General features: G+C 39.4%; 1 protein-coding gene across 1 annotated transcript; it reads left to right on the top strand.

Moving 5' to 3' along the window:
* Window positions 1–16016: 16016 nt before the first annotated feature.
* Window positions 16017–20289, top strand: LOC131523708 (protein delta homolog 1). The gene is made up of 5 exons (XM_058750309.1): window positions 16017–16363; window positions 16562–16619; window positions 17640–17770; window positions 17990–18128; window positions 19178–20289. The coding sequence occupies exons 1-5, from the start codon at window positions 16297–16299 to the stop codon at window positions 19620–19622; spliced, it is 840 nt and encodes a 279-aa protein (XP_058606292.1). The 5' UTR covers window positions 16017–16296; the 3' UTR covers window positions 19623–20289.
* The last annotated feature ends 311 nt before the right edge of the window (window positions 20290–20600 follow it).

Genomic DNA, 20600 nt, shown 5'->3' with positions numbered 1-20600 from the left:
AAAGTTCTGTTCGTCTGAAAGCAGTGAAAACTGCATCTCTGTATGTGTGTCCTCTTAAGGTGTAAATTTATTACTTTTTGTTTGTTTGTTTGTTTGTTTTTTGTTAACCATGGTTTTACTACACAAGTACAAAATCATGGTTACTGCACTTTTACTATAATAAAATGATTTGTATGTGTGTATACTTTCTTTTATAACTGGTTTGATGTTTTGAACTGTTTGATAAAAAAGAAAGAAAGAAACCAGAAAAATGTTTGGAGATACGCACTCTGAAATCTCGCTCTGAATCAAAAGATTTGTGAATCCGGTCTGAAGTTCTGATTCTGGGTTTTATACGTGCTTTTGTTTGAGATATTTTTAAGAGTTCCAACAAAACAGAATAGCTCAGGCAAGAATAAATTACAAGGTTCTCTAGAGCATAACAGAGCATAAAGAGAAGAGAAAAATTATAAATAGATCATAAAAAATAAATAAGTCACAGTTGAGAATATTCAGAGATTTACAGTCATTCAGTTTTCTGCTTTTCGTCATCACAGCAAATTCTTTAGGAAACTGTAGGCATTATTCAAAGTTAAATTAGCATAGTTCAAACACATATAAGAATGCAGCATTTATGCCAAAAATTATTTCACAAGTTTATGCCATTTTTTGAGTGAAGGAAATGTCTAAACAGCACATCAAAATATTTTTCACTGGATAAAAAGTTAAAGTAGGCCTACTGAAAAATCTCTTATGATATCTGTTCACAACTCTTGTAGTAGTAGTAATAATCATATTAATTCCAGTAGTATAAAATTTTATTCCAGTACATCTTAATTTTGTGACATGAGCAGATACAGTGAATATAATGACAAACTAATGTCTGCATGTGCATTTAATAATCATCACTGCTGTCATTAATCATTTAATATCAGATGTGTGAGGCGGTCACTATTTTGCTTTATTATCAGCATCTGACAGTGCAGATCTTTACACAGAAGCACACAGACACGCATCCATGCAGTCAGTGATCTCGGAGAGCAGCGTGATGTTATTACAGTAAAACACTGTGAGCAGAATCAGTGTAATGAGTGTAATGAGAGTGAAGCTCACCGCAGGCTGTTTATGGACACACCTGCTGTTAGATCATGTTCTCCGTGAGATAGCGGGGTCTAATTCTCTCTGATATATCAGTGTGTGTCTGAAAATAGAGCAGGAGAATGTGGTGCTCCTTCTGTTGCCATGACAACCGCTGCCTGCATATGTATAAAACTGGCTCGTATCCACCAGGACCCAATTATTTTTCAGAGGTACGACACACAAAAGAGACGCACTGATGAACAGAATACAGCAACATCAGTCCCTGTGAACATCATATGCATCACACACATATCTCTGTGAGAATGAGAAATCTGAATGAGTTCTGAGGTGTATACACTGTAAACCAGGTAAATATTAAAAACATGAAGAGTTTCCAGCTGCTGCAGGTGCTTATAATGAGCCGTTTCTGATAGTTTAGCTGTGATGGTCCCATCTGAAGACTTTAGTGTGGATGACAACCACTGTCTGAGATCACACACACACACACACACACACACACAAGCGCTTTATGAAATGAGTAACTAAATGCTTTGATGCTTTGAATCAATAATCTTCACAGACTGGAAATCTGTGTTTCTTCATAAACCGTGTATACGATCAGACGCTCTTATGACTGAAGCTCAGAGATCTGGAGGTTATTGTACAGTAGATACAGTTAAACCTTTCATCTCTATGTGTGATTATAAGATAATCCTTCTCTAATCGAACTCTTGCTTTCATCTTTAAACAGACTTTCTGATGATGTTTCCTTTGACAAACACATGCTGTTTTGGACCCCATTGACTTTCATTGTGTGAACAAAAACAGTTCTGTAAAATATCTGCTTTTGTGTCAAACAGAAAATCTAATGATTTTGTGTGAACTATGCCTATATGTGATCTTATGAAATAACATTGTAGATATGATATAGAAACATGCTGCAATTACATATATTTCAGAAGCTTATAAAAACTATCCATCACACTTTAGTTTTATATCATTAGACTTAATGATCAATATTTCAAAATAGATAAAAATAACAATCTTCAATCTGTATTGTCCTCGTCCTCGTGGATGAAGTTTAATTGTCTTGTGAATCTTCTGTGTCAGATTAGAAATCTCATTTTCTAATCACTGATGTCAAACAAAGACAGATGAAGATTGAGATCGTATTAATTTGTGCAATTACAGTGCAACTTCCAGTTAATATTCAAGTATAGTCTGCCAATTTAGACTCAATTAAGACTCATAATTATCATCAAACAGGCGTCAGACGTCAATCTCAGTCTGATCAAATACTGTGTGTGTCATTCACAGCGCAGTGACTGTAAAAACATGAGCACGTGGTAATTATCTCACCGCACGAGGCTTTCATTCATCGCTGCTTTAACACTAATGATGTGAGTGTTAATGAAGCAAACACAGAAACTGCTGCTCAAAACTACTGACCCCACAGAATCACTGCTCCTTATCAAAGGAAATGCTTTAAAATCGCTCAGAAACCACTGATGCACAAATGAACTGCTTAGCCAGGTCTCATGAAAATGCGTATAAATAGTACGCCAAATAAAAACAGAAACTCGTGGTATTTATACGCAAAAATGTACTTTGGCGTGTATATAATACGCTGTTATCGCGTGCATATGATACAAGATTTGTTGTATAAACAGTACGCCAAATCGAAACATAAACTTGTGAAACTGAAAAAAAAAAAAAGTTAATGAAGTCAGCTTTGATTAAAACAAGAACAAATATCTGCTGATGCAGTCAGAAAACAAACTTAATTCAAAGTGAAAACAAGTTTATTTTTCAGAACCCATCAGCACATATTTATTCTTGTTTTAAGCTTAAACTCACTTCTTTTTTATCAATTGTATTATTTGTCAATATCTATTTCTTAATATTGATACGTTTCTCAGAATACAAGACTTAATATCTATTGTTATGTTGCATCTCCAGTATTTACATATGTGACCCTGAACCACAAAACCAGTTATAAGAGTCAATTTTATGAAATTGAGATTTACACATCATCTGAAAGCTGAATAAATAATCTCTCCATTGATGTATGGTTTGTTGGACAATATTTGTCTGAGATACAACTATTTGAAAATCTGGAATCTGAGGGAGCAAAAAAATCTAAATATTGAGAAAATCACCTTTAAAGTTGTTCAAATGAAGTTCTTAGCAATGCATATTACTAATCAAAAATGAAGTTTTGATATATTTACGGTAGGAAATTTACTAAATATCTTCATGGAACATGATCTTTTCTTAATATCCTAATGATTTTTGGCATAAAAGAAAAATGGATCATTTTGAGCCATACAATGTATTGACTAAATATACCTGTGCTGCTTATGACTGCTTTTGTGCTGCAGGGTCACATGTTTGTGTTGGAAAACAAGAAAATGATTTTTGCAGTACAGTGTTCACTTCTTAGTGTTGTTCATGTTGATCTGTTCATTCTCCTTTTGTTTGGCTCACAGTTCATGTCTGGATGTCCATTTAACTCTCCAGTAAGACTAATGTTATTCCAGTTTCTATTCATATGGAAAAATGCATGTTGGTGCTTTTTAATGCAGACGTAATGAATCAGAGATTGTGATGATCTCCTCACATAATTTATAATTACTGTCTGTTTCCAGATCAGATGCTGTGTTTCACACTGAGCTGTTAAGAGCGAGACAGACGGAAGGAGAGACGATTCAGTGAACTCTGTCTGCAGATCAATTCATCTTTCCATCCTGACGAATCCTCAGGTTTGTGGTTCTGCAGGTCGAGCTCAATTTCACACAGACAGATTTTAAACGATTGGGTTTTTATCATCATTTGGTGCTTACGGTAAAAATGAACTCACATCTAAGAGTTTCACAGGGAATTTGAGAAATGTAAATCAAACCTGTGCTCAGAGCTGAAATGAGATGTTGAGCAAATCTCAATCGCTTGATTGTTTATCAGAATGTAGCTCTATTATCGGCCAGCTCTAATCTGATAAATGCGACTATAAGGCATGAAGATATTAAGATATTATAAACATTAACCTCATGAATTTCTGTAAAGCAATGCACTATATAAATACGCTGAACTTGACTTGATGTTCAATCAAACACTGAGCGACATAATGCTTCATCCTCAATCCATCTATCATATTACACAGATAGAGACACCTGCAGGACTCTGATATCATCATCATCATCATCCTCCTTTGTGCATCGTTCCTATGGCAACACGACACGGATGGAAGAAGTGAATGGAGCCGCAGCAGCGTTTTGCCCTCATTCTGTTGTTTTTACTGCTGAATCCTGATGCTTCATTATTGGAAACACACACGTCTCGCATGATGAATGAGAGCCGGCTTATGAAATTAAGTATGCCGTCATGGCAGCTGCGTTTTACACACACACACACACACATACGCACGCATGAAACAATCTGAAGTCCCTCCACAGGAAGCTCCTCTAGGGAATGAAATCAATAGCTTTATATTCCTGCAATCAATGAATCGCCCTGCGGCTCTGAATAACAGATGCAAACAAACACTCAACGAGAATTAGTTAAAGGGCAGCAGACATGATTCACAGAAATATGAGATTGACACATGTCAGAGGTGAAATACACACACACACACACACACACACATGTTGGTATTTGTGGTTTATGGGGACTCTCCATAGGCGTAATGGTTTTTATACTGCACAAATTGTATTTTCTATCACCCTACACCAACCCTACACCTAACCCTACCCCTTACAGAAAACTTTATGCATTTTTAGATTTTCCAAAAACTTAATTCTCATAAAGCTTGTTTCCTCATGGAGACCAAAAAAATGTCCCCAAAAGGACAAAGATTTTGGATATTGCCATCTTTGTGGGGACATTTGGACACCATAACAGTGAATACCAGTACTCACACACACACACACACACACACACACACTCACACATACACACTCACACTCACACACACCATGGTACTGATGGCATTCTGCAGAACAGCTTGAACAGGTTTTACTTCTGTAAAGGTCACGCTGAACCTGAGAGGAAGAACACGTTACACTGCTGTTCATTAAACGTGAAGGTACTGACTATTTTATTCTCATCTTTCTGCATTTCTCCACAGATTCAGCAGAAACAGCTGGAGAACAGTTTCTCTGAATGATGTAAGACTACTGTAACTCCATCATATTTAGGGGACGATGTGAACGAGAGCCTCCTAAAAGACCTACGGACCAATGTTTTCCAGTTACGACAGGAACAGATCTCTCCTCCGGTTAGATTTTCATTCAGAGTGAGTTTGTGTCGATGTGACATACTATAGTTTCACAAGTTATTATTTCTGAGGGTTATGAAATGTTCTGCATTCGACACAAACTCTGCTCTGTCAGCAGCTCCGTTTGCATCATTTACATTTGGCAGACATTTTCATGCAAAGTGACTTACACTGAATTCAAGATATACAGGTGCTGGTCATATAATTAGAATATCATCAAAAAGTTGATTTATTTCACTAATTCCATTCAAAAAGTGAAACTTGTATATTATATTCATTCATTACACACAGACTGATATATTTCAAATGTTTATTTCTTTTAATTTTGATGATTAGAGCTTACAGCTCATGAAAGTCAAAAATCAGTATCTCAAAATATTAGAATATTACTTAAGACCAATACAAAGAAAGGATTTTTAGAAATCTTGGCCAACTGAAAAGTATGAAAATGAAAAGTATGAGCATGTACAGCACTCAATACTTAGTTGGGGCTCCTTTGCCTGAATTACTGCAGCAATGCGGTGTGGCATGGAGTCGATCAGTCTGTGGCACTGCTCAGGTGTTATGAGAGCCCAGGTTGCTCTGATAGTGGCCTTCAGCTCTTCTGCATTGTTGGGTCTGGTGTCTCTCATCTTCCTCTTGACAAGAGATTCTCTATGGGGTTCAGGTCAGGCGAGTTTGCTGGCCAATCAAGCACAGTAACACTATGGTCATTGAACCAGCGTTTGGTACCTTTGGCAGTGTGGGCAGGTGCCAAGTCCTGCTGGAAAATGAAATCAGCATCTCCATAAAGCTTGTCAACAGAAGGAAGCATGAAGTGCTCTAAAATCTCCTGGTAGATGGCTGCGTTGACTGTGGACTTCAGAAAACACAGTGGACCAACACCAGCAGATGACATGGCAGCCCAAATCATCACTGACTGTGGAAACTTCACACTGGACTTCAAGCAACATGGATTCTGTGCCTCTCCACTCTTCCTCCAGACTCTGGGACCTTGATTTCCAAATGAAATGTAAAATTTACTTTCATCTGAAAAGAGGACTTTGGACCACTGAGCAACAGTCCAGTTCTTTTTCTCCACAGCCCAGGTAAGATGCTTCTGACGTTGTCTCTGGTTCAGAAGTGGCTTGGTTGCCCTTTTCCTGAAGATGTCTGAGCGTGGTGACTCTTGATGCACTGACTCCAGCTTCAGTTCTGTCCTTGTGAAGCTCTCCCAAGTGTTTGAATCAGCTTTGCTTGACAGTATTCTCAAGCTTGCGGTCATCCCTGTTGCTTGTGCACCTTTTCCTACCCAAATTCTTCCTTCCAGTCAACTTTGCATTTAATATGCTTTGATACAGCACTCTGTAAACAGCCACACCTTTCAGTAATGACCTTCTGTGACTTACCCTCTTTGTGGAGGGTGTCAATGTTCGTTTTCTGGATCATTGCCAAGTCAGCAGTCTTCCCCATTATTGTGGTTTCAAAGAACAAGAGATACCCAGAATTTATACTGTATGGATGGTCATTTATTCAAACTCAAATGTAAATATTCTAATATTTTGAGATACTGATTTTTGACTTTCATGAGCTGTAAGCTCTAATCATCAAATTAAAAGAAATAAACATTTGAAATATATCAGTCTGTGTGTAATGAATGAATATAATATACAAGTTTCACTTTTTGAATGGAATTAGTGAAATAAATCAACTTTTTGATGATATTCTAATTATATGACCAGCACCTGTATGTTTGATCATTTCATGCAATCCCTGCGAATCAAACCCATGACCATAATGCTCTCTGTTTGAGCTACAGGAACATGAAACTCAACTCATCCTCTTCTTCTGCTCATGCATTCTGCTCTGGCTTGTTTCCTAGTCTCGCTTTCTAATAAACCTGGCATTGTACACTGTGAATATTACTGGATATGTGACAAATTGTTTATCCTTCTCTATTGTGTATCATTTTGGATAGAAGCCTCTCCTAAATGCATAAATGTAAATGTTATTTAAAAGCCAAAATGTGGTTGCTGTTTCTAAAACGATCACCACAAATCTTTAACATTACACATGCTAACTTTATTAGTTCTTACAGGCATCCTTCTGCGATTATATCCACAGATAACTCAAGTGCTCATCTGCTCTCAGTTTCATGTCCTGGCATGAAAATTGCACTTTGCCTTGGCGCTCACATGCCAATTGGATTAGATGAAGTTCACAGCCCTGCACCTATGAATAGAAACCAATCTGACTTTTGTCATGGTCATGTGTCAGGAATCACTGGAGGATTTTCCCACAAACTCATCATCTACATCAGTGTAGTCAGCGAGTACTGAAATTCTCAACAGTTTTGTCAGAAAGGTTTGATTTTAAGCTGGGCTTGGGAAAAAAACTCTTGGTTCTGCCAGAGCAAGATTAAACTCAAGAAAAATGAACATCCTTTGTGTTGCTTGAGGAAAGCACATTGATCTGCCCTGGACTCATTGAGCTGATTTAGTAAGTTGTTCCTGCAGCGTTTCAATGGAGGTCTTCAATGTTCTTCAGTCTTTGTGTTTAACATAAGCTCGACCTCAATTAAAAGAGCTGCGATTGATACCCAAGAGCTCATTTTTCCCTTTAAGTGTTTCTGGAAGAGTATGAGAGGCGTCTCTTGGCTGGAAAACAGCACGTTTATTGGAGGTCGTGTGTGATGTTTGGCTTGATGGCTGTGTGAATCGGCTGGCATTGATTTGTCATCACTCAAACTGACCTGCTGGTTCTCTTTTTTCAGCACACCTGTTGAAGTAAACCTGTAGATCCTTCCTCTGTATAATAAGGGTGGTTTCTTCTGATGAATAAATATTAATTATAGTAGTTTAATTAATTGTGAACCAATGAGTCTCATCAAAGTAGGATTGAGTAGCATTTGGGGACAAACCTAATTATCCCCAGTCATGCAATTGATCTTTCAATACAGGTGTTTTTCAGAATCCCTCCAGATACGAATCACAGATGTACAGCCTCTTCAGTAAAGGTGTGGAATATCTAATGATCCGTCCCTCAGCGGCTGGTTATTACGCTCACAGCTGTAAATCTACAGCACATTTACAGCAGACTCCATCAAAGTGTCAAGACTGAATCGACCTCTTTTTATTTTATGCCACAGTTACATGTCATTTATTGTCAGCCGTCTCTCTGCAGGTTGTATCAGTAAATGACACAGATCTCAGAGGTTTATAAATAAAATGAGCATGCACAATTCTCTAGCATCATTAAGGTGCCTGTCCTGCTGAGTTATAATTACTCCAAATGAAGGCCAGAGAGGCCGAGCGTCATCTTCAGCACCGCTGTTCATTTGTTCATTTTCCCTGTTCCTGCTGTAATCAATCATCACTAAGTGACAATCGCTTGTCCACGGCATCTCATCGAGCCGGAGAGACCCTCAGGATGGAGGAAAATAACGGATCTCAAATGAGATCAAAGTGCCGCAGATCAATGGCTGATCCCTGTCCTTTAATAGGCCGAATGAAAAGCTGATATTTCATAGTAGCCACTGTGCTGGTTATAAAACACGCTCAAATGAAGTTGGATATATTGCCTCTACGACGAGACTGAATTGTTTTTACAGTCCCCCCGAGGTTTCATGCTTATGTATTGGAGCTTTTTCACAGACAGCCTGTTTTTCCAGCGAGAGCGAGGTTATCAGTGTTTACATCCAGACGTGTGCCAGAGCTGTGCCAGCGATAAGAGACGCAGCACATGTAGGTCATTGCTGAGAATAGAGACGCGCTGCCCTGCGCTTGAATTCCTGTGCCAAGAAATCATTTTCCTGCTAGGACAGCGATTCCTTCAGTGAGAGCCAACGATTTAGATGCCCAACTAACGTTTAATTGGGCCTTTGAGCATAAAGGTACAGCTGAAATACCCTCGTGTCAAGCTAGGGATCAAATCATTCATCAAAGCATACCATGAGAAATCGTTTATAAACAAAAACTCTCTGCACTATCCAAAAACAGCATGAAAACTAAGGCTGTGCTCAGAATAGCTCACTAGTCTTTCCACATCTACAGTAGGAATACTGTCATGCTGTAGATGTTTAAAGGCACAGCAGTGGAAAACCAGCCTCTTTAATGGTCAGGATCAGAGAGCAGGTAAAACAATATATATATCATGACTGACAGGAAAAATTACAATAGAAAAGAGACAAGAATTATGATATGAGCCCATGTTTAGTGTTCAGACAGTTCAGAAGGTGTAACTCCAGTTTCTGGATGCTTGTTCAAAAGAGCTGCAATTTAGTGATGAGTGATGATTGTTAGTTGATGGTTTTGATAGGTAAAGTTTAGTTCAGTGGTGTTTATGTGTGTAGGTGTTGGTGTTGATGGGTGGAGTTTAGTTCAGTGGTTTTTGTGTGTGTAGTTAGGTGATGGGTAAAGTTTAGTTAAGTGCCCTGCAAACAAGCCTGCACTGGCCCTTTACGGGCCCACTTAGGGCTGCCAGCGTAGGGCCCCTGAGAATTTGCTCATTGGCAAAACATTGGCCCCTTAGCACTGGCCCTGCACCGGCAGCCCTCACTTAGCCTCCAGGAAGCCTTAGTGCTGTTTTATTGAAAATAATAAAGTTTGAAGTCACCATTATGGAGGTAAGCACTTGCTTTAGTTGGGCTCTTGACCCTTGATGTCTTAACTGTAATGTTTCTCTGGCTGCTATAACAGTGTGTTTTTTGAAGCACATTTGTTATAGCCAAAGTTGTGAGAAGACAAACTGATCAGAGGGTGAATGTTACTAAATGATGATTCACTGACCTCATCCAGAGGCTGGTCTCTGAGAGCATTATTTAGGTTTAATAATTTCACTTTATAGTATCCCTTGAATACCACTGAATAAAATTTTGTCCTGCTTTAACATTTTGAATGTTTTTAAGTCATTATGCAGAAATTATTTGGACGTGATCATGTAGACTCACACAGATATCAAGATTCAGCGTGTGAACCTCAACAATTGTGACAATCAATGAAAAGCTTGTTTTGTGATGTTCAGTGTTGATCTGAATATTTAGTTGACTGTCACCATTGTTGTAATGTTCAAAATATTAAAGCAGGACAAAATTTCATGCAGTTGTATTCTAGGGCTAATATAATGTGAAATAATTAAATCTAAATAACGACCTCAGAGATCAAACTCTGGGTGAGATCAGGGAATCAGGCCACTACGTGATGACTGAATCATCAAATCAGTTTTTCTTCTTGCAACTTTTGCTATAGCAAATGTGCTTCAGAAACACAGTTACAGCAGCCAGAAAAAAAAATAGTTAAAAAGTCAAGGGCCCAACTAAAGCAAGAACTTACCTCCATAACAGTGACTTCAAACTTCATTATTTTCAATAAAACAGTGCCAAGGCTTCCTGGAGGCTAAGTGAGGGCTGCTGGTGCAGGGCCAGTGCTAAGGGGCCAACGTTTTGCCAATGAGCAAATTCTCAGGGGCCCTGCGTTGGCAGCCCGTAAAGGGCCAGTGTAGGCTTGTTTGCAGGGTGGTGTTTATGTGTGTAGGTGATGGTGTTGATGGGTGGGTAAGTAAAGACTAACTGGAGCCCAGGTCAGGAAGCAGACAGACTGGCTAAACCGATCGTCTGCTAGCCGCCTCACGTCACAGAAGTCAGTTAACTCTCAGCACATAGAAACTTTTTCACCTAGATATCACTCTATAGAGACTGTGTCTGTTCCCCGAACTATAAAATACAGAAAACATCCAAACCAAAATAATAGTAACAATTTAATTGATGTTCAACAAATAAAAAAACGATATAATACAGATAAACACATGATAAAGCTTGGCTTATTGAATATTAGATCCCTTTCTTCAAAAGCACTTTTTGTAAGTGATATGTTCACTGACCATAAACTAGATGTGCTTTGTTTGACAGAAACCTGGCTAAAACAAGATGATTACATTACTTTAAACGAGTCTACACCCCAAGATTACTGTTACAAACATGAACCGTGTCTAAAAGGTAAAGGGGGAGGTGTTGCTCGTTCGAAGTAATGGTGCTTCATATAACGTTATCCAAAGAAACAAGCGTTAATGATAAATCCCCTGTGATGTTTGTACTGGCTACTGTATACAGGCCACCAGGGCACCATACAGACTTTATTAAAGAATTTTCTGATTTTCTATCGGAGTTAGTGCTGACTGCAGATAAAGTCCTAATTGTTGGTGATTTTAATATCCATGTTGATAACGAAAAAGATTCGTTGGGATCAGCATTTATAGACATTCTAAACTCTATTGGTGTTAAACAACATGTGTCAGGACCTACTCATTGTCGAAATCATACTCTAGATTTAATACTGTCACATGGAATTGTTGTCAGTGGCATTGAAATTTGGCAGCAGAGCGATGATATCTCAGATCATTATCTAGTCTCCTGTATATTCCATATAGCTAAAGCTGTAAAGTCAACTCCTTGTTACAAATATGGTAGAACCATTACCTCTACCACAAAAGACTGCTTTATAAATAATCTTCCTGACTTATCTCAGTTCCTCAGCATATCCAATAGCTCAGAACAACTTGATGATGTAACAGGAACTGTGGACTCTCTCTTTTCTAGCACTTTAGATACGGTTGCTCCTTTACGCTTAAGGAAGATTAAGGATAAGAGTCCAACACCGTGGTATAATGAGCACACTCACGCCCTAAAGAGAGCAGCCCGGAAAATGGAGCGCAGCTGGAGGAAAACTAAACTAGAGGTATTTCGTTTAGCTTGGCGGGAAAGTACCCTATCCTACAGAAAAGCATTAAAAACTGCTAGATCTGATTACTTTTCGTCTCTTCTAGAAGAAAACAAACATAACCCTCAGTATTTATTCAATACAGTGACTGTGTTGGTGTTGGCAGGTGTTGGCATTTCCCAAGAGCATAGCAGTAATGACTTTATGAACTACTTTACTTCCAAGATCGATACTATCAGAGATAAAATTGAATCCTTGCAGCCGTCAGCTACAGTATCGCATCAGATAGCGCACTAAGGAACAAGGAACAATTCCACTCATTCTCTACTGTGGGAGAGGAAGAATTCTATAAACTTGTTAAATCATCTAAACCAACAACATGTATGTTAGACCCTATCCCATCTAAACTACTAAAAGAGTTGCTTCCAGAAGTCATAGATCCTCTTTTGGCTATTATTAATTCTTCATTGTCATTAGGATATGTCCCCAAAACCTTCAAATTGGCTGTTATTAAGCCTCACATTAAAAAACCTGACCCCAAAGATCTAGTTAATTACAGACCGATCTCAAATCTCCCTTTTCTGTCAAAGATACTAGAAAAGGTAGTATCCTCACAATTATATTCCTTCTTAGAGAAAAATGATATCTGTGAGGAATTCCAGTCAGGATTTAGACCGTATCATAGTACTGAGACTGCTCTCATTAGAGTTACAAATGACCTGCTTCTATCATCTGATCGTGGTTGTATCTCTTTATTAGTTCTACTGGGTCTTAGCGCTGCGTTCGACACTATCGACCACAACATTCTTTTGAATAGACTACAAAACTTTGCTGGCATTAGTGGAAGCGCCTTAGCATGGTTCAAATCGTACTTATCTGACCGCCATCAGTTTGTAGCAGTGAATGAAGAGGTATCATATCGATCACAAGTGCAGTATGGAGTACCTCAAGGTTCAGTACCAGGGCCGTTACTTTTCACGCTCTACATGTTACCCTTGGGAGATATTATCAGGAGACATGGTGTTAGCTTTCACTGTTATGCTGATGATACTCAGCTCTATATTTCTTCGCGGCCCGGTGAAACACACCAAATTGAGAAACTAACGGAATGCATAGTCGATATAAAAAACTGGATGACGAGTAATTTTTTACTGCTAAATTCTGAAAAAACAGAGGTGTTAATTATCGGACCTAAAAACCCCACATGTAATAACCTAGAACATTATCTAACACTTGATGGCTGGTCTGTCAATTCTTCTTTATCAGTCAGGAACCTAGGTGTGCTGTTTGATAGCAATCTGTCATTTGAAAGCCATGTTTCTAGCATCTGTAAAACTGCGTTTTTTCATCTCAAAAACATATCTAAATTGCGACCAATGCTCTCAACGTCAAATGCAGAAATGTTAATTCATGCGTTTATGACCTCAAGGTTAGACTATTGTAATGCTTTATTGGGTGGTTGTTCTGCACGCTTGATCAACAAACTACAGTTAGTCCAAAATGCAGCAACTAGAGTTCTTACTAGAACCAGGAAATATGACCATATTAGCCCGGTTCTGTCAACACTGCACTGGCTCCCTATCAAACATCGGATATATTTTAAAATCTTGTTAACTACTTATAAAGCCCTGAATGGCTTAGCTCCTCAGTACTTGAGCGAGCTCTTATCGCATTATAGTCCTCCACGTCCGCTGCGTTCTCAAAACTCTGGCCGTTTGATAATCGTTTCAAAATCGACTGCGGGCGGCAGATCCTATTCCTATTTAGCACCCAAACTCTGGAACAATCTACCTAACACTGTTCGGGAGGCAGACACACTCTGTCAGTTTAAATCTAGATTAAAGACCCATCTCTTTATGACGTACACATAACACACTAATACGCTTCTATTATTCAAATCCGTTAAAGGATTGTTAGGCTGCATTAATTATACCGGGAACACTCCCCATAACACATGATGTACTCGTTACATCGTAAGTAGAATGGCATCTACGCTAATATTTGTCTGTTTCTGTCCGATTCTGTTTCTCAGTCCGTATCCGATCAGAAGGTGGATCAGCACCAAGAGATGATGTCTACAGCCCTGATCGTCAGCGGAGACCAGGACACCCAGATGACCCCCAGAGACATATCCCCAGTGAAGACCTCGATTAAAATACAATAAAACTAAAAATATAACTAAATAACTACAAATATAATAAAATACCTAACTACATAATACTATTATTTTTAGAAATTGCAACAAAATAAATAATAGAAATATAAACTTTTGAACTGCGGGTTTCGTCTGGTCAGAGGAGAACTGACCCCCGACTGAGCCTGGTTTCTCCCAAGGTTTTTTTTTTCTCCATTCTGTCTCGGAGGGAGTTTTGGTTCCTTGCCGCTGTCGCCTCTGGCTTGCTCAGTTGGGGACACTTAATTTCTAGCGATTATCGCCAATTTGATTGCACAGATACTATTTAAACTAAACTGAGCTAGACAATGACATCTCTGAATTCAATAATGAAATGCCTTTCACTGAAAATTGAGTGTTTAATCTTATCATTATACATTACTGACACTCTATCCTCCAATTTGATACTGTTAAGTGCTTTGACACAATCTGTATTGTTAGAAGCGCTATATAAATAAAGGTGACTTGACTTGACTTGGAGTTTAGTTAAGTTGTGTTTATGTGTGTAGGTGGTGGTGTTGATGGGTGGAGTTTAGTTCAGTGGTGTTTGTGTCTGTAGTTAGGTGATGGGTAAAGTTTAGTTCAGTGGTGTTTATGTGTGTAGTTGATGGTGTTTGATGTTCAGTGGTGTTTGTGCGTGTAGTTAGGTAATGGGTGGAGTTTAGCTCAGTGGTGTTTATGTGTGTAGTTAGGTGATGGGTGGAGTTTAGTTCAGTGGTGTTTATGTGTGTAGTTGGTGTAGTTTAGTTCAGTTATGTTTATGTGTGTAGGTGATGGTGTTTGATGTTCAGTGGTGTTTGTGTGTGTAGTTAGATGATGGGTAGAGTTTAGTTCAGTGGTGTTTATGTGTGTAGTTAGGTGATGGATGGAGTTTAGTTCAGTGGTGTTTATATGTGTAGTTAGATGATGGGTAGAGTTTAGTTCAGTGGTGTTTATGTGTGTAGTTAGGTGATGGGTGGAGTTTAGTTCAGTGGTGTTTATGTGTGTAGTTAGGTGATGGGTGGAGTTTAGCTCAATGGTGTTTATATGTGTAGTTAGGTGATGGGTGGAGTTTAGTTCAGTGGTGTTTATGTGTGTAGTTGGTGGAGTTTAGTTCAGTTATGTTTATGTGTGTAGGTGATGGTGATGATGGGTGGAGTGTAGTTCAGTGGTGTTTGTGTGTGTAGTTAGGTGATGGGTGGAGTTTAGCTCAGTGGTGTTTATGTGTGTAGTTAGGTGATGGGTAAAGTTTAGTTCAGTGGTGTTTATGTGTGTAGTTAAGTGATGGGTGGAGTTTAGCTCAGTGGTGTTTATGTGTGTAGTTAGGTGATGGGTAAAGTTTAGTTCAGTGGTGTTTATGTGTGTAGGTGATGGTGATGATGGGTGGAGTTTAGCTCAGTGGTGTTTATGTGTGTAGGTGATGGTGATGATGGGTGGAGTGTAGTTCAGTGGTGTTTGTGTGTGTAGTAAGGTGATGGGTGGAGTTTAGCTCAGTGGTGTTTATGTGTGTAGTTAAGTGATGGGTGGAGTTTAGCTCAGTGGTGTTTATGTGTGTAGTTAAGTGATGGGTGTAGTTTAGCTCAGTGGTGTTTATGTGTGTAGTTAAGTGATGGGTGGAGTTTAGCTCAGTGGTGTTTATGTGTGTAGTAAGGTGATGGGTGGAGTTTAGTTCAGTGGTGTTTATGTGTGTAGTTAGATGATGGGTGGAGTTTAGTTCAGTGGTGTTTATGTGTGTAGGTGATGGTGATGATGGGTGGAGTTTAGTTCAGTGGTGTTTATGTGTGTAGTTAAGTGATGGGTGGAGTTTAGCTCAGTGGTGTTTATGTGTGTAGTTAAGTGATGGGTGGAGTTTAGCTCAGTGAGTCAGGCTGAGGCAGCAGCTCGCGGAGCTTCAGTCGGATTCACAGCTCTAACTCGCTCTGACCGTCTCGCACTTTCTCAGATGAGTTTCTGTGTTTCCAGCGCGCTGAGTTAGGCAGCTGGAGGACTAGTTTAGCTGAGTTAGGCAGCTGGAGGACTAGTTTAGTTTAGCGATGTCCTGCTCGCGCGCTCAGCGGTAAGTTTGTGTGATGATGTGAAGGCAATTATCAGCGGAGGATCGAGGATCGAGCTGCGGGAGGATGAATGTATTTCTCCGGCTCGGATTCTCATTTCTGCTGCTACTCTGCGCTCTTGTTTCTGCTCAAGGTGAAATATCGATATTAATATCAACACTATATCGCTCTTATTCCACTGCTTTACTGACGCGCATCATCATATCTGTTGCGTTTCTACTGCTGTCAGTCAACTTCATGTGTTGAAGGAGTTGTGAGACATGATAAATGACAGGCGAGTGTTTATTCATCAGTAATGTGTGTGTGTGTGTGTGTGTGTGTGTGTGTTTAGGTCCAGAATGTGGAGCTGGATGTCATCACGGCTTCTGTGAGCAGTCTGGAGAATGCAGGTGTCTGTCTGTCTGTCTGTCTGTCTGTCTGTGTGTGTGTGTGTGTGTGTGTGTGTGTGTGTGTGTGTGTGTCAGACGTCATTAACCTTTTTAGAAACTATTGAACAATTGAATGATGTCAGTGTCACTGTGAAGAGATTTTAATCTTTCACTAGAAGAGCCTCACATATGTGACCCTGGACCACAAAACCAGTCATAAAGGTCAATTTGTTTAAATTATATACATCAGATTTATACATTATCTGAAAGCTGAATAGATAAGGATAGGGCAATAAACAAAAGTTTGTTAGGATAGCACAATATTTGTCTGAGATGCAACTATTTGAAAATCTGGAATCTGAGGAGCAAAAAAATCAAAATATTGAGAAAATCTCCTTTAAAGTTGTTCAGATGAAGTTCTTAGCAATGCATATTACTAATCAAAAATGAAGTTTTGATATATTTATGGTAGGACATTTACTAAATATCTTAATGGAACATGATCTTTACTTAATATCCTAATGATTTTTGGCATAAAAGAAAAATGTATAATTTTGACCCATACAATGTATTGTTGGCTATTGCTACAAATATAGCTGTGCTGCTTATGACTGCTTCTGTGCTGCAGGGTCACAAATGTTCTTAAGGAGCAATTAAATGTCAGTGACACATTGTGATGGATGTGTGTGTCTGTGTGTGTGTGTGTGTGTGTGTGTGTCTGTGTGTCTGTGCGTGTGTGTGTGTCTGTGTCTGTGTGTGTGCGTCTGTGTGTGTCTGTGTGTGTGCGTCTGTGTGTGTGTCTGTGTGTGTCTGTGTGTGCGTGTGTGTGTGTGTGTCTGTGTCTGTGTCTGTGTCTGTGTCTGTGTCTGTGTCTGTGTGTGTGTGTGTGTGTGTGTGTGTCTGTGTCTGTGTCTGTGTCTGTGTGTCTGTGTCTGTGTCTGTGTCTGTGTCTGTGTCTGTGTCTGTGTCTGTGTCTGTGTCTGTGTCTGTGTCTGTGTCTGTGTGTGTGTCTGTGTCTGTGTCTGTGTGTGTGTGTTACAGGTGCAGAGCAGGTTGGCGCGGCGCGGCGTGTGATCAGTGCGTTCCTTCACCTGACTGTGTTCACGGAGCGTGTGAAGAACCCGGGCAGTGTGTCTGTGAGCGCGGATGGACAGGAGCGTGCTGTGATCGAGGTCCTACAGTACTTTATTAAGGAGCATCAGCAGAGATGAACATGCATGGCCAGAATTCTTTGAAATAGATTGATTTAACTCTGCGCACTGTGATCTTTCCTCAGGATTCTGCTTTGATTACTCAGTATTGTCAGAGAGAAGTGCTTCAGCATGCAGAAGCTGTTGTGTCGTGTGTCGTGTGCCGTGACGGTAACAGTGTGACTCTGTTGTTTCTCTCAGAGGTTCGTCTGTGTTCATCAAAGCCCTGCTCGGGAAACTCTACCTGTGTGGAGACCGGAGGAGGACACGTCTGCCTCTGTTCTCCTGGATACACGGGCGAAGACTGCCAGCTGAAGAAAGCACCGTGTTCAGCAAACAGGTGACTCTGATTCTCATTAAAGCAGAGATGGAACGACAGACTGTTTGCTCTGTTAGACATCTGTGGAGTGAAAAACTAGTCAGAAATATCGCTCACATAAAGATGCTATTGAGCTGAGATCATCCAGCGCTGCCATTAATTATTGACTGCACTGATCATCCTTATTTGACATTTACAAAGACATCAAATGCTCATCAATGAAGCTACATCAATGATCAAGCATGCAAACCTCTGATTAGATGATAACATAACATCTTTACACTTAAACATGTCTGATTAGATGCACAATATCAAACCAAGTCACACTAGAACACAAATGATGCTTGAGCTGTTTTCATAACTAACTTTACTTTTGATTTGGCTGATCTGGAGGTGATTTTTCAAGTCAAGTCACATTTATAATGTTTTATACAATACAGATTGTTTCAAAGCAGCTTCACAGGAATAAACAGGAAAATACCATAATCAGTGATGCAAACTTCATCAAATTTAAAAAAAACTCAAATTTCTGCTTCGTTTTTCAGCTACGTTCAGTTCAATGTTGATTTAATTCAGTTCAATAACAGTGTCAGTATTGCAAAATTCATCAATCATGAAGGAAATTTGATTCAGATAAAACAACAGAGTCTTTATTCAGATCAATTCAGGCCAAAAAATGAGGTGTTGAAGTGTCTAAGATTTTCATATTTTCAAAGTTAACAAACTACATTTTGCATAACATTTTAATTAAAAAGTGTCACTTGTTTTGATATTTTGCTATATGTGACCCAGGACCACAAAACCAGTCATAAGGGTCCATTTTTCAATTTTTTTTTTAAGCTTTACTTAATATCCTAATGATTTTTGGCATAAAAGAAAAATGTATAATTTTGACCCATACAATGTATTGTTGGCTATTGCTACAAATATAGCTGTGCTGCTTATGACTGCTTCTGTGCTGCAGGGACACATATATAATGCAAAGACATGACTTTTTAACTGTGGTGTCAAAATGAAGCTAAAATAAGGGAATGGATCTGTCTGATGTGTTTGCATGTGTTTGCTCTCAGCCGCAGCTCTCGCTGTCAGAACGGAGGAACCTGTGTGAACACGAGTGGCTCTGACAGCCGTTCCTCGTGTCTCTGTCCAGCTGGATTCACCGGCCCATCCTGTGAGCTCCACATCAGCAAGCGCAAGCACAAACCCCGAGTGAAAGCGTCAGCTCCGGCCCACGCTTTCCACAAGCTGCTGCTGCGTCCGGCCGAGTCTGATCCGCTGGTCACCCGCAGCCAGATCATCTGCTTCGCCGTTCTGGGGCTCCTCACCTGTCTGGTGATCCTGGGCACGACGGGCATCGTCTTCTTTAACCGCTGCGAGACGTGGATGGCGAACGCCAAGTACAGTCAGCTGGTGCGACAGCAGAGAGCGTCCGACCGCGAGCAGCATTCGCTCAACATCATCCTGCCCGAGAAAATCAAGCTGAGCAACTACGGCAAGCATTACACATCCATATGAAGCTGATGCGTGACGGAGAGGTTTGGTGCTTTAGTCAAAGAGAAGATGAAAACCAGCTGCCGTATTTCATGGTTTTTATTGTTGGAATACATGCATATATTAAGGTGTACAGCGAACAGCACACACGGAGAAATACATGGTTTTCAATTATCTCTAGCTGCCATCAGTGCTGAGTTCAGTGATTGTGATATTGACTAGTACATGGTTTAAAGCTGGATAAACGGATGAACCGCGGCGTTCAGAAGAGCTGGTCCTTATCTTCATGTTTTCATCACCTGAGCATTTTCATTTTCATGCACATATTTAAACGTGAACAAATGATTAATGTAGCACTAAATAAACCATTGTTTTCAGCTCCATGAACAATGCAGACTATTAATACTCATTCTGACGTGATGGATTGTTCATGCTGTCTTGGCAATATGGTTTTCCATTTTGGTTCATCTCGTTTTAACTACAGGGTTTCTGTGGGTCTTAAAAACTCTTCAATCGTTCTTCCACAAATGAACGCCTTAAAAACTCTTAAACCAGAGCAGATGTGGCATTAAATGTTGCATACACTGCAAAAAATCATATTCGCCTGTGCATTTTTGTTTTCCGACGTAAATATCTAAACATTCCTAAAACAAGATGCATTTACTGCAAATGTAAAATGTTTTATAAATTGACCAAAAAGAAACGAGTTTATGCTTAAAACAAGAACAAATATCTGTAGTGAGGAATGAAAACTTGCTTTCCTTTTGAATGAAGTTGATTTTTCTGAGCTCATTGGCAGATATTTACTCGTTTTAAGCATAAACTCGCTTCTTTTTTATCAGTTTCACAGAAAACAAGACTATTCTTTATCTTCTGTACAATCAGAGACTATATTAACATACTGTGTTCAAGTCCGTTTATTCCTTTTTTCAGTTGGTCTTAAAAGGTCATTATCCTGTATTTAGTCTTATAAATTAACAAAACAATGGCCTTTAGGATAGC

This window comes from Onychostoma macrolepis, chromosome 17, assembly GCF_012432095.1.
Source record: "Onychostoma macrolepis isolate SWU-2019 chromosome 17, ASM1243209v1, whole genome shotgun sequence".
Classification (NCBI taxonomy): Eukaryota; Metazoa; Chordata; class Actinopteri; order Cypriniformes; family Cyprinidae; genus Onychostoma; species Onychostoma macrolepis.
Note: the sequence above shows the minus strand (reverse complement) of the source record. Positions and strands in the feature narration are given on the sequence as shown.

Coding starts and splice junctions, on each gene's coding strand:
- LOC131523708 (XM_058750309.1), top strand. CDS start 16,297: ATGAATGTATTTCTCCGGCTCGGATTCTCATTTCTGCTGCTACTCTGC. Junction 16,620..17,639: donor GAGCAGTCTGGAGAATGCAG/GTGTCTGTCTGT, acceptor TGTGTGTTACAG/GTGCAGAGCAGGTTGGCGCG. Junction 18,129..19,177: donor GCACCGTGTTCAGCAAACAG/GTGACTCTGATT, acceptor GTTTGCTCTCAG/CCGCAGCTCTCGCTGTCAGA.